At 37.6% G+C, this 27,589-nt stretch overlaps 1 protein-coding gene across 2 annotated transcripts; it reads left to right on the top strand.

Moving 5' to 3' along the window:
• The first annotated feature begins 48 nt into the window (after nt 1-48).
• LOC145782585 (kinesin-like protein KIF2A) lies at nt 49-17,689 on the top strand. 2 transcript variants are annotated; one of them, XM_082594398.1, is made up of 20 exons: nt 49-154; nt 1,269-1,363; nt 1,539-1,637; nt 2,085-2,135; nt 3,480-3,744; nt 3,924-4,080; nt 4,503-4,653; nt 5,909-6,106; nt 6,629-6,695; nt 6,876-6,967; nt 7,287-7,429; nt 7,926-8,050; nt 8,594-8,682; nt 8,955-9,133; nt 9,843-10,129; nt 10,304-10,429; nt 11,168-11,319; nt 11,573-11,677; nt 12,185-12,329; nt 15,045-17,689. In XM_082594398.1, exons 1-20 carry the CDS (start codon nt 94-96, stop codon nt 15,128-15,130), a joined length of 2,673 nt encoding a protein of 890 aa, XP_082450524.1. In that variant the 5' UTR covers nt 49-93; the 3' UTR covers nt 15,131-17,689. The 2 variants fall into 2 exon arrangements, with proteins under 2 accessions (XP_082450524.1, XP_082450525.1); XM_082594399.1 differs by lacking the exons at nt 2,085-2,135; nt 9,843-10,129; nt 10,304-10,429 and having other exon boundaries at nt 11,166-11,319.
• Nucleotides 17,690-27,589: the final 9,900 nt, after the last annotated feature.

The following is a 27,589-nucleotide window of genomic DNA, read 5'->3' as shown; positions in this document are numbered from 1 at the left end:
GATAAATTTAGTATCATTCTGTCATTTGTAAATTCAAAATTGTATTACAGTGTAGATAGTTTTCATCCTAATTTATAATTTTGAGTGAACATAATGAATATCGATTTTGGTGCATTGGATAAAGGAACAAGTGTTCACATTCGAAGAAGCAATGGTAATGAATGAAGAAATATTATTTTATATTTTGGAAAGCTGCAAAATTTATGTTTTTAAACTTTTTTTTACAGTGTATGGGTAATGGGTATGCCATCAGTAAGCTAAAGGTTAGTCCAGATGTACAAAATTAAGTAACACCTGTTCAGACTGCTTCATTCAACCAGCATACTTTTTACTTAAACAGCTCACCAGCTGGGAAGAGCTCCAGTATGACACTTAAAAAGGCACAAGTTTGATCCTGTTCAGGAGCATGTGAACACTTCAATGGCATGCCTGAAGGTGGACACAAAAATAAAAATCGGCTTTCTGGACTTTTTATGTAATTAAGCTAAATCTTTAATCACCTGGCATATGCCTGAATAGTAAATATGACAAAAAACTCAACCACACTACACTTCGATAAAAAGTATGTTATCTTTTTCAAATTGTGGTGTTGAGAAATAAGCTCCAAACCTTTTCAATAGCTTTACTATTGATCTTCTTCCAAATCAATACATATCCTAATAGAGTACATTATATGGAGACCACATAGAGTAAAAGGTCTGCATTACTTGCATGACAAGACAAAAGATAGGTAGGCCACTTTTTAGTATTCTCTTCTTGTAGCCTCAAGTTATTTCTCGGTTTTCAGTGCTGACATTTATTTTGTCTATTATAATTTACATATTTACTGAAACTACTCATTTTTCTAACAAGTTAACTGTATGGTAATTAAAATAATGTAAAAAAAACATTGAGCAATTTTTATTTCACCTAGCAAGATATTCCACTATCATATGAAATCACATCGTCAGACCACTGAGCATGCGACATCTCAGCAATAAGTACATTTCAGCTACTACCAAGTCAGCAAATAAGAATTAACTTTGGATTTGCTTGGTCATAGCTTATCAAACTCATTTTGCTAACTTCTGACATTCCAAGTTTCGACTTGTTCAGTTTCATCAATCATCATTTCCCAATTTTAACTACTTGCTGCCTTGCTGAAATATTGCCAGCTCAGTTGTCACTTGCTCAGTAGGAGACTCATGAAATCATTTTGTCAACATTTTTCCAGCTTTATTCCATGCAAGCGACACTCACTTTTCTCTGAAGTTAAATTTCTTCCACAGGTCGAGTGCACAAAGCCATAGTGACACAGCTGCAGCCAAGCTCTGCAAGTGTAACAGTTGAATGGTTTGAAGATGATGAAACAAAAGGAAAAGAGGTAGATCAATCACATGTCTGACCTGTGCATCGCTTTAGTTTATTCATTATTGCACTTATTAAATCGTATTTGCTATTTTTTAATGCATTTTAAATTTTTGTCAAACCTAATTTTTTTTAAATACCAAGTTTCACACAAATCTAATGTGTCACTGTAACGTTTTTTTAAACATCAGGTGATGCTGGAAATGATATTCGAGTTAAATCCTGAACTTGCACCATCTAGCACAAAACAGACCATACCTCCACCAAGACCCGGACGGCCCCAATCCAGGGTAAGTTGATGATTGCAATCATAGTGAAGAATAAAGTTTTGTTTTCATTTGAAAGTTTTGTCCTAGTTTATTGATGTAAAATGACATTTTATGCTGATAAAACAAAAACTTAGTGCGATTAGTTTTTATGATAGAATTGACAAGATTTTGTATTATCAGCAACATACACCAACAGTAATTGAGCATCGATTGCATGTTGAATTGTTGTTGTCTAGTAAAATACTTAAGTATTGCAGTAGGTCACCAGTATTCTATGTAGCCACGTGTGCTTGTTGGATATAAAAGCTACCTGAAATAGTCACTTGGCATCTTTTTCATTCACCATGAATTTCTGTTATTAGTGCTAATGCTTTATGTATTTCACCTTATGTAGATAAGACATTATTATTACTTAGGCTAGTATTTTCGCAGTTATGCCTAAAATTGCATTTTATACACACAATTTAGGGTAGACAGATGAAAGAATATCGCTCATTTCGAAAATCCAAGGGATCTAAGGTTTATGCTGCACGTCAAAATGATGCTTTGATTGTGTTTGAAAATTAAAGTGTGATGGTTTGCGCCTTGCGGCGAGTCTAATTAGCTTTACTGGCTTATCAATTGAATACGTGAATTCAAAAAGGGCCCAATTATATTTTTTTCAAATTTTACTTTTTATGTTTTTCCGATTCCTTTCTGTGTTTTCTAAATTATACCTGTAAAAACTGTCAATTGTTTCAAGCCTACTTGAAACAATTGAGCAACTTTTCCATAGTTTTTCCTCAGAATCTTCACCGATCGTGATATTTTCAGGCATAATACATCTTACCAGTATATGTAAGCTGAGTAAGCATATAATCATCATTAAAATTCCACCGCAAAACTAAATTTACCAAAATAATTAAAACGGGTTTCATTTGTCTCAAAAACACCTTCGTCCTTCATGGGTATTGGGCCCTTCTTGAATTCACTTATTCAATTACAACAGAGATATTTTTGCATTCCCACATTGGAAGACTTTTTTCTCATTTTTGAAAGTTATGTAATTGGTGGTGGCATAGTGTTGTTGATTTATTGTCATTCATCATTTGTTCTTGTTCATTCGCTTCAATTACAATGATTCTGAGAATTTCCATTCAAGAAATTTAGAGAATTTAATTTTATCATACAGTGTGAAGTACTGTGAACAGTCAGTTTGGTGGATTTTTCTTACTCCTATGTGAAAGTAGTTTCTGTTAATGTGACTTCTAGAGAGAGTTTGCTTTTTTTGTACCCACGAAAAATAAGACAAAGGAACCGAATCGAGCTGAGCAATGAGCATATTAATTAGTACATATCACACATTTACTAATCGAATGCTTTCGACTTTTCGTAAGCTACCAAATCTTTTCATCCACTCAAAAGTTTTGAATCATATACTTCGATTGTTGTTTTAGTCTTTGTGTCAAAGACTATCTCATAATCTACAGCTGTAATTGCAAAATGCAAATACAATGAAAGCTCACTTTTTTAACTACGTTCTGATCCGATGTTTTTGCACATGATTGATTATGTATTGGCTATTGAACTGATGAATATCAATAATTACGAAAGCTTAAATTTGTTGTCTTCACATCAACTTCTAACGATTACAGCTTGAAACAGCGTGTTCAATAATTAATGTAATTAAAGGCCTGAAATGTCCTCTTTTTGCAATGGTGTGTTTCTTTTGGTTAGCATGACTAAGCGGAGTGGGATGTAAAAAAATTTAATGTTAATAATATAAATAAATAATAATGAAATATATAATAAATATTAAATAACATAATATAAATAATAAGTAAGTAATTGTAAAAAATTATTTAACTATTAAATCGCTTGTAGAAAACGGACGCTCGGGCTGGCGGGAACCGTCGCACAATGCTCCCGAAACCAGGACCAGCGTTACAAGTTGCTCAGCAAAAAGAAAACAGAAGCCCTTCTCCTGGATTTCAGCCTAGGAAAAGCGTGAAACAGGATGCACAAAACCCTGCCCCCTCACGACAAAGCATAGTCTCTACCTCTTCAAAGAACTGCGATGATAGTAAAATAAGCAACAGCATCGTCAATGGCAATGTCCCGGCAATGCCACCACCCAAAGCGCCTCCTCGTAAGCAAACTTTTTTTCGGAGAAAATTCAATCTCATATTTCTGGTTCTACTTTCGGTTCTAGATTCAGCCGGTTTGCGCGAACCGCTGTGTCTTAATGTGTATTTAAAATTAAAGCACGAGTTTTTGTACTTGTTTGCCAACTTGTTTCACGTTTCCTTCCGCCTACTCCTCCAACAGGCGGCCGCAAGTCGAACGTGGTGGATGAAGTTGAAAAGTTGAGACGCAACAGAGAGGAGCGACGCGCCGCACAGGTTGTTGAGCGTGAACGTCGCCAGCAATACTACGATCCCAACAACGCCAACTGGGAGTTTGCGATTATGATAAAAGAATTTAGGTGTGTACAAGTTTTCATCGGTCAATTGCTCCATTTAAAATTCTTAATTTTTCTGGAAAAAAAAACGAATTTGTTTTATCAATTTCCTGGACCATATGGTTGTCAACACTAACAGAAATGAGGCTGAGAAATACAAAGCAATAAAAAGTACTGCAGTGAAAAAGCGTTGTTTACATACGGTTTGGCCTAGAATATAGACCATGAAAAATTTTGTATCAGGTCAGAACTTCGCAAATTTTTTAGCTGTTTTTTTTTTACTATTTTTAACACCAGTTGTAAAGGTTTAAACGCATTTAATGCAACCAATCACCGAACTGTAAATGAAATTTCAATGCAGACTTACTGCAGTGTATTTCGGCTTGTCGCAAATCTGTCCACGAAAATACTGCTGTCATAATAAACCACGTATCTACATATCACAGAGCTACGTTAGAAATGAAGCCATTGACAGCCGCAGACCCAGTAGCAGATCACCGAATTTGCGTTTGCGTGCGAAAGAGACCTCTCAACAAGAAAGAATTCAATCGGAAAGAGATTGACGTTACGACAATACCAAGTAAAAACGTTGTTATGGTACGTCACAACCCGTTGTATTGTTAATGTACTTTGCAACCTTCTGTAAACGTAGTAAAAGTTTTACAACAGTGCCAAGTTTGCTTGTGCGTTTACCGTTCACGTTATGCGATACTTCGGTGTATGTAGTGAATGCTAAACGCGTTTTTTTATGCTTGGACACTCAATTAAGTATCTAAATAGACAGGCTGTTGCATTGCGCATAGCTCACTGCTCCGGCAGTTTGAGCACTTTGGCAAGATGGGTGAAAGTATCCAAATGTGGTTCCTTGCGTACCACAACTGGAAAATTCACCAAGCTGCATTACTTATATAAAATGTTCCTGTCTAGTGTACTATTTACTGCACTGAGGAGACCTTAAGGTTGAAACAGTGGCGTCCTGTCTGCAGTTAAATAGACACATATGGCACTGTATGTGGTGCTTAACTGCTTAAGTGTTTAAGCCTAAAAGTTATGCCCTTTTATGCGAGTGTGCATTTGCTACAAATGCGGACACAGTTAGATATTATGGATTTTAAATCAGTCGTTTTTCTTCGCGTAAAGATGTTAACTATTGAAAAGGTTGTGAAGAAAGGGGCGTTCTTCCCGGCTATCAGCACAAGGCTGAGCGCTCACTAGTACAGCGAGCAGCTGCGATTCGCCAACCATAACGGTGTAGCTTCCACGCTAGCCATTCAGACCATCCAATCAACAATATGTTTCTCGGCAGCCGATTTGTAGCAAGAATTGACAGCGATAGACACGTGTTTCGCCCATGAGGCTGGGCTCATCAGTATCGCACCGTATTCTGCCACAAATTTATTCGACCACCGCTTTACCAGTCAGTTTAACTCTTATCTTTGTGGAAACAAAGAAAGAGCCAACAAAACCAGCAGGCGCCAGGGCAGAGGACATTGTGAATTCTTGCTACAAATCGGCTGCCGAGAAACATATTGAAAAGGTATTGCTCTGATTCTGGTGTGTCACTCTGAGGATGCCATTGTGCACGAAACGTCAGTAAAGTTGAATTGAAGTTTTGCATTTTATGAATAATGTTTATTTCATCCGATGAGCACTGCAAATAAAGTTCATCATGATCATTCCCAACCAGCAAATCAGTCTTTTTTACATTGATTACAAAAGTTGAATTAATGTAAAAAGACTGATTTGTTGGGCTGAGTATCAGAATTGATATATTACGGAATATTAGCGTATCAGAATTGATATATTACGTGGCATGCTTAATATTTTCCTTGTTTTTTTTGTGTATCATCAGATCAGCGAACCGAAATCTAAAGTCGATATGACAAAGTATCTTGAAAATCAAAACTTTCGCTTTGATTATGCATTCGATGACACGTGCACCAATGAGATGGTGTACTGGTACACCGCCCGCCCTCTTGTTGAGTGCATATTTGATGGGGGTATGGCCACTTGTTTTGCTTATGGACAAACTGGAAGTGGAAAAACACACGTAAGCCTCCGTGATTGTGTATCTGCCTAAGAATTTTTAGCACTCCTCGGTTACAAATCAGTATAATGTATTAGTTTTGAAAATATCCAACCCATTATATTTTAACAGTACAGTACAATGGACTACAGCAAATTTGCATTAGAATTGCTGCTGTTGTATTATATAATTGCTAGCCGTTTAATAGACTTGTTCGATTTTTTCGTCCAACTCATTTTTTGTGCTGCATAATTCTAAAAAGTGTTTTCGCACGTGCTAGCAGAAGATACTGTTACTTTTACGAAAAGAACTTTTATTTAACGCTTAATAATGTTAAAATATACGGTGTTTGTGTAGATGCCACTATGTGCAAATGAAGGGATGAATGCAAATTAGCATTTCTGCTATTTTTTTCTAGCATTGCTGCCTAAGATTGAAGTTTCACAACTCCGCAAATCCGCATGGCTGCCCAATTTCCATGCATCATTAAGGATTAGCTCTATCGTAACGTAATTTTTTAGATGATTACTGTTGCATTTCTTACAGACAATGGGTGGTGATTTTACCGCTGGACGACAGCAAGACACACGAAAAGGAATATACGCACTTGCAGGTAACATGAGAGGCCTGGCAAGCTCAACACTTCAACTCCATCACGCTTTATTGTGATGTTTGTGACGTATTCTGTGGCTGTGTACCAACAAAGAAAATCAATATCTTTCGGATTTGTTTCAGTGACGTACAAGTAATCTTTTTTGCTGTTTGTTGAATTCATTTTTACGTTGTGTTGCAGCTCAAGACGTGTTCCATCATCTGCACAAGAAAGCCTACCGGCATCTGAATCTGGAAGTGTACGCAACTTTTTTTGAAATCTACAGTGGAAAGGTTCGAGAATTTTTCTTCAAAAGTTATCATCAATGTGAATGTTATGGCACAAACTCTTGACAGTCTGAAAGATTGTAAAGCTACAAAAGCAGTGCTTCTTATGCAAGCGATATATGTTTACACATTTCGACTGGAAAAAATCTCATTACTAGAAAGATTATGTTTAGAAATGTTTTTTGTTATTGAATAAACCTAGATGTACGTCTGCTTCGACATGCCAATGCTCAGGAAATAGCCATTGAATTTGTAGGTGCTAACATAATATAAGGTTTATTCGCAGCACTACAATGTAATGCATTTCACCTTTTACCCGTCGTAGGTTTTTGATTTGTTGAACAAGAAGTGTCGTCTGCGTGTCCTGGAGGATGGAAGACAGCAGGTCCAGGTGGTCGGACTCCAAGAGAGGCGGGTTTCAACAATTGATGAAGTCTTACAACTCATCGCCGAAGGAACAAGATGCAGGTTAGCTTCAAGAATTTCGTTAATGTTACATTGCCAGTCGCTGGAGATGAAGTATCACTGAAGCAAAGTGTAGAATAACTTAGATTGTTGAAAAGTACAGATCTAACCCGTTTTCTCTTTAAGGAAGTCTTTTTAAAGTATAAACTCATCAGCTAAAAAAAAAACAAATGGCGTCTTTCGTACGACTTCCATTATTGACGGCGCAAAGGTTGATAAAATCGTATCGTATTTAATGTGTGGAGATAAAAGTACTATAGTTGGAAACGTGTCCAGTATGCTCACACTTTCAAGACACTCTGTGTTGTGGCAGAGTAGAAAAACAAAAAATTAACTTGGATTTGTCAATTACACTGCCATCACTAATTACCATCAATGACTACTGTTCTGATTATTATGATTATTTCTATAAATTTACGTTACCAAGGCAAGGTGTAGTCAACAGCTGCTCGGTTTTCGGGATGCACATAAACAACTTGTTGGCTTTTTTGATTTACAGAACTTCTGGGGTCACGTCGGCTAACCAGCACTCCTCAAGATCACACGCGGTCTTCCAGATCCTCCTGCGTCGCAGCGGACCTCGCCGGATGCTTCACGGAAAATTTTCTCTCATTGATCTGGCTGGTAAAACCGATTGTCGTTATTCTAACTAAGCCAGTCCTTTTTTGTATTGATGCAACGTCTGTAGAGGTAGAATCAATGTAACCTAACTCGGCGTTACTGGGTGAAGAGGCACTGAAGTGATTTCTCTTACAGTACCCAATCTAGGAAAAAAATTGCCATTTTTACGTTGATTCAACGTAGTTAGGTGTGGAAGCGACTTAAAATACCAAGTTTTGCTGGTTGGATAAGTGCAAACCTAGCGTTTGCAGTAAGATAGCCATGTATTTCACACCACACGTTAAAAAATGATATTACCGTAATGTCCAGTTGTACACCTGGTTAGCAATTTCAACATATTTAACATCTCGGTGACTTTATATTACTTTGCGTGATGACTTCAATGACATACTTTTCAATCAAAGACCATTAAAGGAACATGCCAAACTATTTTTATTGTTAAAAATGCTTAAACAAACTACATATCGCACCCCAACACCAAGCTGTGGCTACTGTAGTTAATATTATTATCATATTCGTTGAATAGTTTTATGATTACCATATCAGGCAACGAAAGAGGGGCCGACACTACGAGCGCCGACAGACAAACTCGAGTGGAAGGCTCAGAAATTAACAAGAGTTTGCTCGCACTAAAGGTTTGGCACCCATCTCTATTATCCATTGTTTGGTTATATTGAACAGCAACTGTTCTTTCCTGAGCAGTGCGGATGACAGTTTTCCTTATATCCATTTCAATTAGAATTAAATTTCTTGAAAAAATTGGACACTGTTTCTCAAAAAAGCGTAATATTGAGAGTATTTAAGAAACGTGTTTAAACGAAATCTCTTAGTCCAAAGACAAACAGCTTGTCTATGAAAATTTTCGACGACACCCGATCTCTGTTGTGACAAACCTCGATGTTTGAAGGAATGCATCCGAGCAATGAGCCACAACAAGCAACATCTTCCCTTTCGAGCGAGCAAGCTCACGCAAGTTCTTCGTGATTCTTTCATCGGTGAACGTTCACGGACATGCATGATTGCCACCATATCACCAGGCATTACGTCATGTGAACACACGCTCAACACCCTTCGTTATGCAGACAGGTATGTTTTAGTTGGATTTAATTTTATTATGATATCTTATCTCAAGCTTCCACTGTAATAAAATGTAGATTGATTTGTTGATGAGAAAAACGAAAGTGATCGACTTCCGGATTTGCTATCAAGAATCTGCGCAAGCGTTTTGATACAGCCGCTTGGTCTCGTTGATCCGGGACCTGTAGCCTCCGGTTTACTGGTCATTTCATCCCGCTATTTTCCGACGCCCCACACAGCCGACTTTATTATGGTGAAATTCCGTGTCTGTATTTTGTAGAACTCTGGTGATGCCGAGACACAGTTGCAGCAGCACGATTGCCTGTACTCGGGCCAGACTAGTGCTTTGTGTTTTTGTATTAATTCTTCGCTTTCCCAGTAAACATGATTTCCCATACTTCATCAAAGGTCGTTATTGCTGCCTTATCATCAAGCAATGCTTTCAATATCGTATTTCTTGACTTTGTTTCAATTTTTTCATACCACTAAATTTACCTTGCATTGTGTTAGCAAATCGTATTCTTTGATTATGTATAATTTGTATGTATAATGCATATTATTCATTCTTTGATTTTAACGAATTTTGCAATCATCTTTTCTTTCACCATCTATGGAAACCGGTAACTATGCTTTTTGCAATGTTTTGGTTATATGTCCGTACTTCGTACTGTAATGTTGTTGTGATGTCATACGAACCAACTGCAACGCCGCCTGGTAGAGTGAAAGAATTCTCGGTCAGCGAGACCGTCAAAGAAGCGCGTGTCGTCCCGAAGGACGCTCTGCTTTCCGTCAAGAAAGCCGCACGGACGATGAAGCGAGCGCAGTCTGAGAGCCGCGCCACGAGCAGAACAAGCCGCTCCAGCCAGCCACAACCTTCCGCTGTATTGCACAGGAAAATTCAAGAAGCTGACAGTCTGAGCTCAACTTCAACTTTCATTCAAAAGAACCTCGCACCGAGCCACAGCGACACCTGCCTTTCGAACTACAGCGGCAATGAAGAAGACAGTAAGAACTTTAAAACCCCAAACCAGCAAGCGCAACATTTTTCTATGAACGTTACGTCGCCAGACGTTAACACAATAGGAAAATGTTGGATTTTACTTGTTGGGCTCATTTCCCTCCTATACCAACGTCATTTCAACGGTATATCAATACTACACAATTGGTGGACTTTTTTAGGTGAAATGATATCGGCTGCTGTGGACAGTTACGCCAATCTGAGAGGCGCTTACAGTCTTCAAGCGGATCTTGATATTTTGACCGAGCTTTCAAGCGAGGACGCAACATACGATGGGTGCCATTCATGCTCAGTTGTTGTGTGCGCATGTTTGCATGGAAACTTGTTTCTTTCAACCCAGCCAGCAAATCAGCCATTTTTCACATTAATTCAACGTCTGCAGACGTTGAATCAATGTAAAAATGGCTGACTTGCTGGATGGGAAGCAGACATGTCATGGATAATGAGATAGGCCTGTGCAAAAGTGGACCATTCTGCTTTGAGTCTACAGTATCTTCTTGGGATACCAAGAGAAAGCGTTTTTTCGTTGTGATCATTACAGACAGCAAATCAGTCGTCTTTGCATTGATTCAACGTCTATAGACGTTTTTCAAAAAACGTTTGATTTGTTGTTTGGATTCATTGTTGTCGCCAATGCTGCAATGCCATTCCATGTTGCTGGCTGTCGTTTGTTGTCCCTGTGCTATACTGTGGTACTTCTTGTATGTCTTGTATCGTACGAAAAATTGTCAGCTATGCTTATTCGAACTCTTGTTTCCCATGATGCGCTTATGAAGGTTGCTCACGATGACGAGGTGCAGCCAAGCGTAACCTAGCAGGAGAAGTTTTATTTTCTAAGTTTGCAATGAAGCTCACGTGTGCACTGGATTTGAACTGCATTTTTTGCCTTACCAATTGGAAATTTAAAGCTCGTAAAACGATTCTGCTACAATAAACTATGTCCGATATTTTATTAGAAAAGGTAAGTCAGTGCTTAGTTCGCTTTTTGACCACTGATGTCATCATTGCTTCATGTTTTTGCAGAGTGAAAGAGCTCGCTATCGACGACAGTGGTGACGAACCTTTTAAAAAACGTCCGGCAGGTGGCGAGCAACTTGATAAAATTGAGGAATCTCCGAAGAAATTAGGCCTCCACTCACCCAACAACAGTGACCTAGCTCTTATTAGCTCGTTGTGTGTAAGTGCTTGGTCAATGAATTAGTTCTACTTTACGTTGATTTCACGTCTGCAGACACAAAACAAACGGAACAACCAGATTAGATAGCGATTTCTTTGTTATCTTGCTATTGTTTTCCTTTCTTGATTTTCATACAGCAAAATCCATCATTTTTACATTGATTTAACGTCTGCAGGCGTTGAAACAATATGACAGATTTTGCTGTCTGGGATTAACTTTTTGACATCACTGACGTTGCGTCATCATTGCGCAGGAGAACGAAGTGTCACGTGAAATGCTTGAAATGCACCAGACCGTGTCGACGTTGCAGGAGATTGAAGAAGAAACCGTTGAATGTCATCGCAACTATCTGCAAGGGGTTAGTTTTGCACATTCTGCAGCAACTTTTATGGTTAATTTTGTTATTGTTTATTTTGCTAACATTACGCAGCGCTATGTGAATGCGTAATACACAGTACACACTTTTCTTGCTGCCGTTTCAATGGAATTATTAGGCATTTCTTGTACATTCGTTTTAATGCGGTTTTTCCGCTCGCTAAGTGATCACATCGATTTCTCAAACGGGTCACTATTGTCCACATCCCCCCTCTAAACCAACTCCAACATATTTTCACGCATGGCTAGCGGTATTTTTCCATCAAAACCTCTGTCATCTTCTGTCCTCACCACATAAAGATACGCTTAATTAGCAAGTCAGTCTTTTTTACATTGGTTCAACATCTGCTGACGCAGTGAAAAAGATTCAACGTCTGCAGTAAAAAAAAATACTGACTTGCTGGCTTGGTAATTTGTCTTGAACTCATTTCAAACCAGCACTGCAGACTATACTAGTTTTTTCGCGAGACTTTCAACTCGTTTCGTCCAGGTGACTGCGTCTGTGGCGGCTTCAGCCAACCTCTTCAACATGACCGAAGATGTTGATTTCGACCCTGAGGCTTATGTCGCCAAACTAAAGGAACAACTCCTGACCGCCGACGAGGAATATCTCAGATTGCGACAAGACTTACAAGGTAAACGGATGTAAATACTTTAAAAAAGTGAGCTTTTAGACCAAGAACCCAGACACCAAAGTTAGTTATTTTTACATTAATTCAACGTCTGCAAACGTTGAATCAATGTAAAAATGACTGATTTTGCTATCTGAGTAAGGACAGTAAAGAGGGGTTTATTGATACGGTCTCTGTTTTTGACACTGCTCTGCATTTGAACTTGTAGAGGCCACCATACGTATAGTTATTAGGGTGTTTCAAAATTTCACCACTTTTAAATTTCAAAACGAGTACCTTTTTTTCTGATGGAGTTTTGGCCGCTGATTACGAATCTGGCATTATTTTTTCATTATGACGTCATCTTGAGGGTGCCCCACGCGATTTTTCGCGTTTTTTCAATATCTTGAAAACTACTTGGGCTAGACGTATGGAATTTGTATCAAATGATGCAGAATATACGATTTCCTATCTATACTTACGAGAGTTTAAAGTCGTATCTGCTTCAGAAAAAAAGTAATTTGAGAAAAACACCTTTTTATTGTTTTTATATCCATATCGATAATCTTCGAGCTATATGACAATTACAATTTTGATTTTCGATTTTTTAGACGACATGAGTGAAATATATTTCATTAACATGAAATAAGCATTCCAATGTGTGCATGCCTCGACCATGCCGTTCCATGAAGAAATCGGCCAGGCACTTATTTATACCAGATTTTTTCCCTGTGTTTAATGCAGTAGTATCTGACATAACTGAATATATTTTACTTAAAGTATCCTCACAAATTTGCTCGGTAACACAGTTAAAAATGGTCTGAGAAGTTACCGAAATTCCTTCCAAAAAAGTTTTCACAGCTATAACTTTTTCACACTTGACTCCTGTATCCACAAATTGTCCCAAAAAGATGTACCTGTCCATTTTGTTTATGATTATTCCATCATAGCATAATTGAATTGCTTTAGCATGTTTCAGCTCTTACTCACATTGATTTAAAGCTTCAAGTCGACACTGCTCGCGCTTTCGAAGTACAGTTGTTGGCGAAGCAGAAATATTTTTTTCTCCAACAGTTGATCGCTGCAGATCGGATTGTTGGCGAATCGACACTAAACGACGGTCTGCTTTAACACAGTCACTGGTACTGATCGAAAATGAACGTTTTTTAAGGTAAGCTTTTCCTCCTGCAAGATGCTTGGGAGCAGGTTGGTAATCCAGGTCGAAATAGGTTGACGTGTCCCTAACATTATCACTCGTCTCTGCTTCCAAAACATCATCGTTGCTCTCATTAGAATTTATATTTAAATCGAACTGGCGCGGTCTCAACGAATTGAACAAAACTTTAGAATTGGATAGGCCTCCGTTTATTGTAGCTCTTAATTTACTGGATGTGGGGTTCTCAATATCATCTTCCGCCGTGGTGCGTCGCTTGAGCTTGATTACACTCTGCAGCTTGTGTATATTAAACAGTGCATCTTTGGATGAAGATAAAATCATTCTTCTAACGGATCTTTGATCTTTCAGAAACATAATTTCTTTTTCTGGAACTCTGTGGTCAAAACTGCAACTACAAATCAGCTTACCTTTATACGTTTGAAATATATCTGGTATTTCACACCGGCACTTGGTTATATCAAAGAGCTGGTCGAGCCAGCCATCGCTGATTGAAATAAGTTTCAATTTCTTGGCACGTTTTCTTGCCACAGCAAGCTTGTGAATAAGTTGCTTCAGTTTTGTATGGATACTTCTCAACTCGATAGCAGGCAAGCTGGCTCTTCCCCACAATTGAACTGTCATTCATAACTACATCTTTGATATCATTGAATCCTGGAGTTTTCTTCAAAAATTTAGTGTCTGTATCCATTAAAAGCTGCTGAATATAATGATAGTGCTCTATAACTTCTCCACACGTTGGTAATGTATTTCCAAGTAACTTTTTCGAGACTATCAGAGACTTAACCTCAACCATGCCATATCCCTGCTTATACTGCATTTAAAACTGACCAACTAAATTCAAATTGGAAATTGTTTTTATCCCTTAAGACCCGTATTGTCAACAAACAATTATCATCGTTGATTTACAAACAATTACCATTGTTATTACCAATTACCGAATTGACGTCACAATGTATTGTCATATAGCTCGAAGATTATAGATATGGAATGGATGTAAAAACAATAAAAAAGTGTTTTTCTCAAATAACTTTTTTTCTGAAGCAGATACGACTTTAAACACTCTTAAGTAGAGATAGGAAATTGTATATTCTGCATCATTTGATACAAATTCCATACGTCTAGTCCAAGTAGTTTTCGAGATATTGAAAAAACGCGAAAAATCGCGTGGGGCACCCTCAAGATGACGTCATAATGAAAAAATAATGCCAGATTCGTAATCAGCGGCCAAAACTCCATCAGAAAAAAAGGTACTCGTTTTGAAATTTAAAAGTGGTGAAATTTTGAAACACCCTAATAGTTATGTGTAATGTTGCCTGTTTTACCACTAACAACAATACGCAAAAGTTCCAGTCGGTCTCCTTCACTATCTGGTCTAGTCTATTTAGTTCACTGTCTAGTCTAGTCTATTTAGTTCACTATCTTGGCTTCAAAATTTTATGTTTTTTCAGGACTAGTTATTGAAAGCAGTTTTTCGTTGACCTACTGGATTTATATTTAACGATTTGATAACAGCAAACTTTGTATGAGGCGTGGGGCTATTTTCCGCTGCATTTTTTTCACAGATAAGTTAGATGTGTTTGAACGGGCTCTTGCTGAGGAGGAAGCTGCATCTAGGAATATGAAGAATAAGAAACAAGCCAAGTCTTAATATCACCTGGACAACTTACCCTGATATCAACTACATTTTAGCCGCAACAAATCTTTGGTCATCCAATCATTTGTTTCAAGGTCGCCTTTTTGTTAAACGTTTGCGCGTCAATGTTTTGTTCAAATGCTCGACCGGTTTTCAGAATTCAATCTGCGTCGTAATTTTTGTGCCATTTTTATTTGTTCATGTGTTCACTTCATGAATTAGTTTTTTTGCGTTCCGTTTTGGATTCTTTACCTCGTGCTTTGTGGTGCTGTCGTTCCCAATTGTGGCACCGAATCTTTTGATAGAACTCTTCCTTCGCAACGTTTAAATCTTTGTGTTTGGGACAGTCTCACTGACATCAGTACATAACTGAAGCAAACAGGTCACAAGACTTTAACAGGTGTGTGGAGAATGCTGTTAGTTAGTGTGAACTACAACTGAAAAGTTGGTAGAAGTTTTCTAATTCAGGTGTACCCATATGCCATGAATTGCATTGGTTCTTCATTTTTAGCCACCATTTTTTTTTGCACGAGTCTGTTTGTTATTTTTTGACCCAGCACACAACAGTAAAACCCATCCGAAGGCTCACCATGCCTAGGTTAAAAGATGAAAGTGGCATTTTTCGGCCAAGCCTTCAAATTTTTGAATTTGTTAAAAATTGTAGCACTCCTGTCATCTTCACAATAAATTCGGTTTGTTATCTAGTTCCAATTAGCATACCTTGGAAATATGCGGACATTACATGGAAGAGTACTCGCTTTTAGCTTTCAGTCAGAAATGAGTTCAGTTCATGATTCACTTCGTTTAAGAAGTTGTCGACTCATTGGCTTTGTAGGGTTAACTAGAATGCGAGAAGTGATTTTGTTGACAAGTAAGCTTTTCCTTAAAGCGAATGTTATTTAATGGCATGGACAAAGAAATTGTCGCTTTGAACATATCCTTACTGGTACGTTTTCGTCGATGTTTCCCCTTTGATAATGCAGCAGAAGCTTGGTCACATTTCTTCAATAAACTTTGATGACGTTGTCAACTGGTCATCAATTGATGACGCTTGACTGAACGTTTCAGCTTTGTTCAGTTGTCGCTTCCTCATTTTTCGACTTTTCATTCTTTCGTATTCGGCATAGGTGTGATGGGTGAAACTATTAACATTCTTGATGACGTCATTAACCCAAACACCCCTTGGCAATTTCAGTCAAACTTGTGTTAAAAAATCCAGTAGTTTTTCATTTACAAAACGTCTTCCAAAGTCGATTATGATGAATTTGTTGACTTGACCACGCCCACCAAAAGACCATGCTTGCAAAATTGAAGCGTTTTTTCGTTGAATCGTCGTTTCCGAACGGTTTTGTCAAAGGAACAGTGCTTATTTGTCCAACATTAAAAGACGTTGATCTGATGCAAGTATAACCTCATATATCAACCGAGCGTTGATGAATGATACTCTGTCCCTTGGTTTAACATTTTTGTCAACTTTTCAAAAACGTGATGTGACTTCGTGCAAAAATTGGTTTATTTTCGCTATCCATGACAGTTAATCAATCGCTTTTTACATTGATTCAACGTTTGCAGATGTTGAATCAATATAAAAAAAACGATTGCCTTGTTGTCTGGGTACGTGTGACAGTGCTGAGTAGCTTATCTGCATTATGAACAACAAACACAGTGATTGAATACTCACTCTAGTCCTGGTATATTTAGAACAAGCAACTTGGGTTTAATATCAACCCTTCACACGTTGCTTTCACCTCAACCTACTTGAAATAGAAACAACTAAATATTGATTGATAGAATTTTATTTTTATGCGCGGTCTTTATGCCATGAAGCTTTGCATTCGAACAGTTGCTTTTTGTGTAAGTTTAGGATCTTTTTTTTTGTACATTGCATTGGAATGTTTAAGTGTTGCCCTGATTCGCAGACATCTGATATCAAAACTTCAATTCGAGAAAAACATCGTCAATCTTCGTCATTAGGAAAGGAAATTTATCGACCACCAAGATAGTTTGAAAGCAATTGTTGACTACTTTTCCGCAGAAGATGTTTCATATCTTTCGCAGCTTTAGACGTGATGTAGCATTGGCGCTGTGTCCATGTTGTGTTTGGGAATCAACGTTTATGTTCTTAGCCGGCAAATCAACCCTTTATACATTGATTCAACGTCTGCAGACGTTGAATCAATGTAAAAAAGGACTGATTTGCAAGCTGTGTTATTGTCTTCAATTTCAAAGTTGCAGCATCCTATATTCCCTGCCTGATCGTTACGTTTTTGCGTGTTCAAAGCGTTGAAACGACGTAAAAACAACATTGCTTTACTTTTGTTCGGTGGTACTTCATCAGCAAGCAAGCTGTCTCTTTGTATTTGTATGTTTGCCCCAAAAGATCTCTTGCTTTCTGGGCAATGTATCGCCTTGTTAACCCTTATTGAAAAATCAGGCCTTTTTTATGTTAATTCAGCGTCTGCAGACCTTGAATCAATGTAAACAAAACTGATTTTATCGTTGGGAATCACTCTACTGTGACGCATGTTATACCTTTTTTCTAAGTAGACAATATCAACGTTTGTCCGCATTGTGTTATTGGCCGCTTTTCATTCTTTCATACCAACAACTAGCATGCATAGAAACCGTCTCTTGTACTGCCAGGCACGGCCATCGAGAAGATAATTTGGCCCCGGTCGCCGGTATCCTACCAATGAGATTTTCAGACTCGACTGTAAGTCAAGACCCTTCTAAGAAAAACATACTATATGCAAAGAAAAGCTTTTTTTTTCACGTTTACTAGCTCTTGTGAAAGTTACGGGCTCCTAAAATCACCCCTGATCCAAAAGTACCCTCCTGTTAACGCTACCGCAGCCAGGATTTATCTGCAAATCCTATCACTTACTCGCTGGAAAGATGAAAAAAAATCATTTTTTTAATGTTGTTTCAACGTCTGCAGACATTGGAAGAAGGACTTTGCTAACGATGTCAATAGGTTAACGCTTGGTTAGGGAGCTCAGTTTTTATCACTTTTTATTAATGGGATAGTTTAAAACCAGAGTCTGGAGGTAGGATTGACATCAAAGTGCAGTGGTACATACCTGTATATAATGATATTGCATTGGTAGCTGCTACCCAGCTAGCAAATGAGTATCTACGTTTTGAGTTTTTTAAAATCATGTTAAAATGAAGTGTTTCTGGTGATTGGTTTCTGTAGCAGTTTATAAAATTGCTTGTTTTTTCACCTTTAATGTTCTTTTTATTCAAATCAAGTGTTTAAAGGAAAAGTGGTTTGCTCAAGAAAATTTTACTGAAGTCTATGTCTGGCCCGCACCCCAAACAGGAAAGAATCGACACTTCCAACAAGCATTGGCTGCGCACGACGTGTGCCATTCATAATTAGCCTTATTTGCCATGAGATTGTGTCAAAAACAGTGATTGATGATGTTTGGATTGTCATTAAAACAACAATCTCATCAACTTTGATTAACAGACGTTTACAAATTAGCCATCTCCAGTGAGCCTAAACAAGTCAACGGTCATACGGTATTTTTGGATATAGTGTAAAAAATATTTTTAACAATGCATTGAAAGCGTCGTTTAATGCCAGCGTTATGTTCTGACATATTCGAATGCCCTCTGTGCATTCGGAAACATGTTTTTACTTCAAAACCTTAAATCTCCTTCCAACAGGCTCTCGATTATGCGTAGGGCACAATAGGATACTTGGTCTGTTCTCTATTGACAGTTTGAGTATTCAACTGGCTTTGTGGTATGGTAGCCTGCTATAGGCCTACCCTACTTGGTCAAGATTGAAAACACATCAACCAAAACCTGAGGTTGCGAAAGTTATTGTTAATCGCATTTTTTACCTAGAGACAGGGGGCGATCGCTCCTCTGAAACACAAGAAAGTAGCTTTATTTACGGTGTAGGCTATTTGCAAGGTCGGATTAACGTGGACCTACCTACACATCATTGTGTTTTTTTGAAATCACCCCCTCCTATTGCTACTCCTTGGATCCACTCCTGCCCAGAGATGAAGTTAACAGTAGATCCGGTCCAAAGTTTACCGTGTCTAGTTTAGTAACTCGACCATTTTCTGTTTTGCATAATTGGCACGGACTGTGTCTTGTCATTAAAGATTTAGATGCAACGTTTCAACGAAGGTTGACATTCTGATGGGGAATCTTGATGCCAGATCGGCTTGACAATTCACGCATTTCCGTTCGCTCTTTTGCTAAAGATATAAAGACGCTGTGTCTGTAAATAACTCAATTCACAAACCATTGTCGACGCGAAAACGAACACATAACGGATAAAATTGTTTTGCTGAACGATCAGTAGTGGCCTAACTTTAGGTGTTGTGCAAATGTGGTTCAAAGAAATCTCCTGTCCACATTCTGCATACAACGTCGTATTTTGTTACAAAAACACTGCTCCAGTCCAGATTTTATATTGCCAAGAAAGAGCAGCAGTTTTCTCTTTCCTGTCAACCACACCTCCGGTAATCGGTTATCTCCGATCCGCGGCCTGTTACCAGAGACGTAACTGACAGAGAACAGGGGACGACCTAGGTTTCCTGACAAGCTAAATGTGTAAATTGAATCCTTTTTGCTTATACTAGGCTATACTTTCTAGAAAAATATGTGGCCAGAGAATCCTTTTCGCTACATCCTCTCAGCAGCAACAAAAAGTTGAATTTACACCACCGCTTGGAGCCCACGGGTGCTGCGCTTTCAAAACTGCACATAAGGTAAATGAAAGATCCGTAATAATAGAGACAAATAATATATTTTACAAATAAAAATGCAAAATTGACAACCAAAAACAACACTACGGTCTGCATTAAGTATGCAGCATTGTGAGTGCGGACTGTTATTGAAACTGCATGGATAGGAATGGACCACCATATCCTATGTAACTACAAACATCTTTTTTTTAAATTTTATACTATATTGCTAACCATTTTATGTTTGTCGCTATTGTGCCAAGTAGGGTAAATTTAGGATGTTTGGCCAATTACTTTGCGCATTAATAAATGAAAACATCGAATAAAGATCTACTTTTACTGAAAAGTAGGCTACAATAGCTGTAAATCAAATTTGAAGCTTTTATTTATCAGCATTGCACAAATGTTGAAATCCACATAGGAATGCAGATTTTTTTAAATTGAGTCTCATCCAACTAGCAGAATTCGTCCTTTTTACAAGTTAGATCATTGCAAAAATGACAGATTTTGCTGGATGGCTTTTACGACGTTTGCGGTAATTAGTCGGCTTCTTCAGTTTTATTCTCTTCTGCTGAAGTATTTTCTTTTGTTTCTTCTTGTTGTTCTTCATCTTGTTCTTGTTTCTCCTCTTCTTGTTGATCTGGTGTCTGTTCTTCAACTTTAGGCGTTTCTTCACCACCGTCTTCTACAGGTTTTCCGTTCGCTTCTTGCTGTTCCGGTTTATTTTCTTCCTGATTCTGTTCTTCCTGTTTTTGTTCTTTTGCTACTTCTTCTTTAGCTGCATCTTTTCCACATACTGAACCCATTGTGATAATTTGTAATGTAATTCAAGACGATGCAGCAACAACAAAGGTTTGATCGGATTAGTTTAACGTTGGAAAATACACCAAGTGTGTGTTGCAGGCTATTCAGTAAAAGTTGTTTTCTCGCTTAAAATATTAACATACAAGCCTGAAGTGTATTCAGAGTAATTGCAAGTAAAATTTAAATATCAAACGAACAGATAAGTAAACTACTCATTGTGTAAGCCTGATTTTAGCAATCCAACTTAGGGGTCACTAAACTACTATCTGCAGGCCGAATCCTACTCCCGACATCGGCTGATGTATGACAAAACGTATAAAGCACGAGGCCTTGTGAAAGCAATTTTTATTATAAATAACTGACCTATCATAGGAAGTTGAAAAAAATTCCTCAATCAAGGCTACAATCGAGCTGATCTCCAGCCCAGCGTTTCTAAATTGCGGCCTAAAGTTTGGTCGCCAAGCCACTTAAGGGTCGCAAAAGATTTGATGATTCTAAAATGAATTCTCGGATTTAATTTTGAATTGCAAGTAGTAAAAAGTAAGGCTATCCGGCCTGATCTCATCAATCTTTTAGTTATCCAGCCAGCCATGAAAAAGTTTGGTAACCCCTGGTCTAGATTCTAGTCTAGAACATCGTCTTGTAAACAGCCTTGACTTTAACATAATATTAAAAAGAATTTGGTTAAGTAGCCGTTACATTATCAACTGACCAGTTCACCAGACACTACAAGTTTTCCACTGACTACACGCCCTCTTTCCAGACTATCGACTTTCTGTTCTTGATGTAGGCTACTGTAATTCTAAGATCAAACGCAAACATACAGTTGTAGGAATGATGCTTAAAATCTTGACGCAGCAACTGTGCTGCGGTGCGTTCAAAATCTTTCTGAGCCGATCAATCTGCAAGCTGTCAAACTCATTATTATTGATGATCCTGAACAGCAAGCTTTCAGAGCTTAAAATGCTGTCAAAATCATGAAATGTTACAAGACAACTTACTGTGTGCTTAACGTGCAGCGTGCGCAAAACGCCAGCTAACCTATTCGACATCTTATGCAGGCTACGCAATTTTATCTCGCTCTGTGCTACTTATGAGAATTTGCAGTTCATCATGAAAGTTTAATTGGTGTTTACTGCTTTTTGAATCTACTTTATTGTTTTATGGTGGTGTGCTAATGCCTCCTTGTCATTGCTTGCGGTTCTTACAACGCGAAGTTTGGATGACGTATTTTCTGTTAAATTAGCGTTTTTGAATGTTAAAGTTTTGTGAGAGTGTCAAATATATTGTCGAATAAGAAAAATGTCGATGTCAGCAAAATGAAAACCGATTCCAAATGATATGATCACAGTAGCAAGCACGTTGGAGTTCATACAAATAGCCTACTGATCCATTGTATTTTCGTCATAGCAAAGCAATGCCCTCTCTGAGGCTGCTTTCTGTAAGATGCCCATTCGCCTACAAATCTATGATTTTTTGTATGTTGCTTTAAGTTCAGCAGACTTCGACAAGTCACTGCATGCTTTTAACTTCAATGAACTAAAATCATAGACAACTCGGATTTCCAAATAGAAGCCAAATATATTTTTTGGTAGCCTCAGTAGATTTCATACAGGAACTTTTTTAAAAGTATTCATATTTTGTATAACGTAAGTAGACCTTCAACTTTCGTCTTTGCAAATATTTTTTGATATACGGTACCATTAGTTGGCTTAAATTTCGTGTAGGTCTACTCTATTTTCAAAACGATGTAGCCTCGGCCTACTTTCATTTCGACTTTAGCCTGCTTTTACACTTTTCAAGCTCAAACATTTTAAGACTGAACGTTTGTTCCTCCTCTGTTAGTTACTTCTTAAAAGTTTTTGCAATTATGCAATCCTATGACAAAAAACAGGTTTTATTTAATGTTGTCTGATCCGTTAAGTTTTAAAAACTTTCTTTTTACATTTTCAAAATCTAAACCGGCCAAAATTTTTGTTAAAATCAATTAATTGAATTCGCAAGTAAAACGGCATATCGATTGAAAGGCGACACACAACCGGCAAATTTTGAAATGTATACGTAGAATTAGCATCGCAAGACTGCTCAAATTCACTTTACAAGTGAAATCTTTAGATGTTTGCTAACGTTTGTTGGTAATAAATGATCAAATCACTACACAATTTGTAAAGATAGTATCTTCCTGAAGCTGCAGTAGCCTACTACAAAACTTGTAGAAAATTGTGTGAAAAAAAGATAGAAAAACCAGTCCATTTAGCCAAAATCTGTTCTACTTATAAAATATTCATTACTTTATGACACAACCGGAGGCACGCATGCATCAACTAAAAGCATCCTCCTATATTTACGTTATTTCACCATTTCAATACGTTGTCCGGTGCGTTTTTAAATTTGAGAAAAGAAATTCAAAAATTCTTTGAAAATAAACTGGCTCAGAAAGCTTTCAAAACTTTGTTCCAGCTATTCACCTAGCAAACTCCTTTGGAGAAGCAGATGTTGAATTCTTCGTATGTCTCACAGAAGCCTACCAGTGGTTAAGTAGTTTAATGCGAAACACACTTTATAAATGGTTAAAGTGAAACTCTCGTGATCTTTAACTTATGATTAGCCTACATTGATCTTAGCTGACCGCGCTCCAGAGACAATATTATTACGCACAAAAAATAACTTTCACGTTTATGCATGAACTTCTAACTAACTAATATGGTGGCTGTGGGTAAAAGCAAATCAGCAGCGGTTTAGAGCGCTTATAGCTTAGCTTAAGGAATTGTTAATTTTTACCGTTGTTACATTCCCTCAACTGAGTAGGCTACAAAACGATAAACAGTAAAAATTTTGTTTGCAATTTATTTTCAAAATATTGTTTCTTTTGTTCTCTGTATTGCGCTCTAAAACATTACCAGAAAATAGAAGTGTTTGGTCTTGTCAGTTTTTTGTGAAAGTCTCCGTTTCAATTTTGGTCACAACGTGAAATTATTTTTTTTAAAAATGAAAAAATACAACGACTGAAAAAAATCTGACTCAAAAAAATCTGGCAACACTGTAGCCGAAGTCAAACTCAGAGTCGATCAGATGTAAATTGAAAAGTCGGAGTCGTTTATTTTTCACCCGACTCCACAGCTCTGGTATATTCTCTCCTGGAAACAATTACTTTATGTTGTAAAATACCAGGGCTGCGGAGACGGGAGAAAAGTATAAGACTCTTCGTTGTATGACTGGCCGACTCTGACTTCGGATACGCCAAAATCCCCCCGACTTCACTACTCCGACTCTACAGCCTTGGTTGTAACCTGCCACTGACAGATAGACTCCTTAATAGAGGAGAGGAATAGGACTGACAAGAGAAAAATTGTTTAACAGTAGCCTGAACTACCAACGTCTAGAATCTAGATCAGAGGTGACGAACCTGCGGCCCGTCAAAGAATTTTGTGCGGCCCGCAAAACAATTTGACAATAGCTCATGCATTAAAGACAAAAGACATCTCAAAGCTGTTTTATGCCTTCGCTGGTACACCTTTCCTTTGTGTCATTGCATTATTCAGCGGCAACGCCTTTGCGCAAAATCTGTAAAGTTTGATCATGTGATATCGGTATGAAAATGAAATATGAAAGATGAAAATCTTAGTAGCCTATGCAGTTAAGAGTTGCCACATCGTCTGTTCGACCTAATATTGATTGATTGGTTTTGAATCTTTATCCTCGGACTGACAAAGTCTTGATTGGTTATTCCTGGTAGTTTCGCATACTTGTAGAGGCTCTTGACGCAGGGCCGGTTACCGAGATTGGCAGAGTGAAGTTTTCCGATTGTCAAAGTGTTGTTGCCAAGGAATTATTCCATTCACTAGGTGCCGCTGAATGGAGAGCAGTCCTGAAATGCGTTGCTCAAGCGCATCCCTCCGATAGTCGAACCAGCGCCGCGTGATCTTGAGCCGGACGCGTAATCACTGAGCTATCGGTGCGGACATTGAACGCTTAGTCAAGCACAAAACTTTCCAAAAATTCCACTAAGCAAAAAAATTCAATGCTTCAATGTTATTTTTTAATATTTTATGCTTCAATGCTGCATCAGATAGCTTCAGCTGCATGATTTGCATGGGCTTTTGTTTGTTGTTTGAAAAATAAATTTCACTAATTGATTTGTTGTTTCGGAGCATAATGGTCGAAACATTTAGTCAACTTGAGCAAAAAAGATAGAGCCAAAAAAAGAAGAAATTCTACTCTTATAAAAGCAAACGCTTCGAAAATTAAACTGTCTTCATTATCAGTGCAAGTACTGTTGCTCTATCTATTTTGCTCAAATTGATTTGTTTTTATGTTTTACTGTTGTATGTTTCGATTCTGCGTAAGATAATTTCAACTGTGAGGGTTTTATTACTTTCATCTGCCGTTTGTTACTTTTCATGAATAATATCTTGAGTCGCTTCTAAAAGATTTCATAGTAGGCTACGATTAAAAAGTTGTGTGGCCCGATATCTTATGTGTAATTGACAAACTGGCCCGCGACCGCAAAAAGGTTCGTCACCCCTGATCTAGATGGTGCTGAGACTGCTGAGTTTGTTGCTGTGAGCCATGTAGAACAAAAGGAAACCCCAGCATTGCACATTCATTGGCATAACGTCACATCCTAAAAAGGCAAACATAGCTGGCGTGGACCTATACGCCACATTTATGATGCAAAATATACACACAGCAGAACGTAGTTATAATGAACTTGCAAAGGTATTGCGCGCTATTGATGTGTTACAGTAATTCATTTTCATAAAAATAGTAGCCTATAAGTCCTATTCGTACTTCATTACCATTTTGCTAGACTGTGGTAGGCATCTCAAATTCGTCAATAAAAGTTTAAACACACTGACTTAGATTATGTGCAATAAAAAGGCCTGGCTTTTTTATAGCTCTGCCAGTTGGTCTAGGCCTAATCGTTAATCTTGCCTTGGCTAGCGTGGCCGTTAGTTATCTCAACCGCCTTCTTCGTTTGAACCTATCTTTTTGTCACTCCAAGGGTCGGAATGCTCTACCTTTTTCCATCCATCAGCGACGGTGACTCGGGCATTGCAATTAGACAAAAACAAAATAAATAAATAAACGTCAAAAACTTGATCTAAAGTTGTCATAAAAAAATTTAATTGTATTTTTTCATCAGTCTAATTTAGCTTATTCAGATTTTTCTCGCAAGCTATAGCTACTTTACAATAAATCGCTTTCTCTTTTGCTTGCCTACTCTACTGTACAGTCTACTCTACACTACAGCATGCATTGTACTTATTTTTGTTGTTGTTGTGAAAACAGTCTTTATTAAAGCTGGCACAAGTATAATTGAAATTAAGTGCAATAATCATCTTTTTTTCATGTTGTCTTTGCAAAAACAAATATATTTTGCATTACAGCGTCACCAAGTGTTAAATAAGGCTGTGGTTCATTATTATCTTATTGATATGGCTGCATATTTGTATATTTTTCTTTAATTTATTTCGTTGATTTATGTCATTGGAAACTTACAAAGGTTAACGCTGAAACTAAGGCTTATACTGTAATTTAGCTATAAGCAGTGCCTGCAGTATTTTTAAACGATGACTAAACTTATTGCGAGTGTTTTTACAAGCAAACTCTTTTTCTGGACGTTATCGTGCGAACTACAAGAGCATTGAAAACATTTGTAGCCTAAGCACACATGAAGTATAAAAACAAGAGTTTCATTCAAAGTTTTTAATCGGCCTAAAGGCAAACTGCAATAATAATTCATCAAGATTAGAACTAAATAGTTTTATTGCCAATGCCAATATGTCTTTACTCTCTACTGTTGACATATTTAGTCTAAAAAAAAGCAATAGTGAAATACTGTAAAGAGTTCAAGAGGCAACAAGATAATAACAGTCTAAATAAAGTGTAGCTACATTCTTCAACATTTTGCTCCTAAAGGTTGGTGCTTTTTGAACAAAATTGTAGCCTACTGGTGTTTAGAAAAAACGGTTGTCTCTCAGTTCAAATAGAGTAGGCTACGGTAGTTTAATGTTAACTTTTTTAATCAACAACAACTTTTCGAAAATTGTGGCGTTATACCTTACACTCAGTATCACACTCCATCAATCTTTTCCGTTCAGCTTTTCTGAACAGCAGAGCAAGAGATGAAGCAAGAAAAGATTAATAATCAGCATCGTCATTCAGTCGTCAGGTATTGTTGGTCAAAACTGGTTTAAACTGATCAATTTAGTTTAATGAACATTTAGTTTTAGGTATTGTGGAAAAAATAACCTACACGAGTACACGTATGACCTAAAGTCCTACTGTATGTTTTCAAAGCCACCAACAACAGAATTACAATGCTTACGCTACTTACACTTTAGCAACTACACTGAGTCTGATGCTGTGATGTTGTGTTTGAATAATTTGCTTGGATTCGCATAACAAAGAATTTCAACTTTTTCTTTCCAAAAGGAAGTTATTCGGATGTGACGCGGATGGTTTTATATTTGAAGCGGTGAACTACAATTTTCACGTTGTAGCCTAATCTACCAATGGCGTGTGTTAGAAAGTTAATGTGTTTGTACTTTTCTATTGCGGTAGGGTATATCGTCAAACTGAATCATATCACAACAGCCAACCAAGTTTGTCCGAGTGCTCACTTTGGCACGCCACTGTGTTCAAACCGATGGATTTAGCCTTATTTTGATGGCTATTGTGTTGTATATTTAATCCAGGTAATTGTCACTGAGTCAAAATTTCATAAAGCAAGAAATCAAGCCATACTGGTTAAAATAAATTGGATCTGTTTGCATGGTCTTATTCTTAAATATGTGGTATGGATAGAGCAATTTAAAATAGCCTACGCGTCATTAGATTACCACATCTGTAGGCTACATTTTGTTAACAAATGGCTAAAAAAATTTAATTCAGAGCCTCATTTTCTAGAAAAGTCTCAAATTTGTTAGACTTTCTCAATCTTTAAGTTAGCCTAGCA

This window comes from Aplidium turbinatum, chromosome 13, assembly GCF_918807975.1.
Source record: "Aplidium turbinatum chromosome 13, kaAplTurb1.1, whole genome shotgun sequence".
Classification (NCBI taxonomy): Eukaryota; Metazoa; Chordata; class Ascidiacea; order Aplousobranchia; family Polyclinidae; genus Aplidium; species Aplidium turbinatum.
Note: the sequence above shows the minus strand (reverse complement) of the source record. Positions and strands in the feature narration are given on the sequence as shown.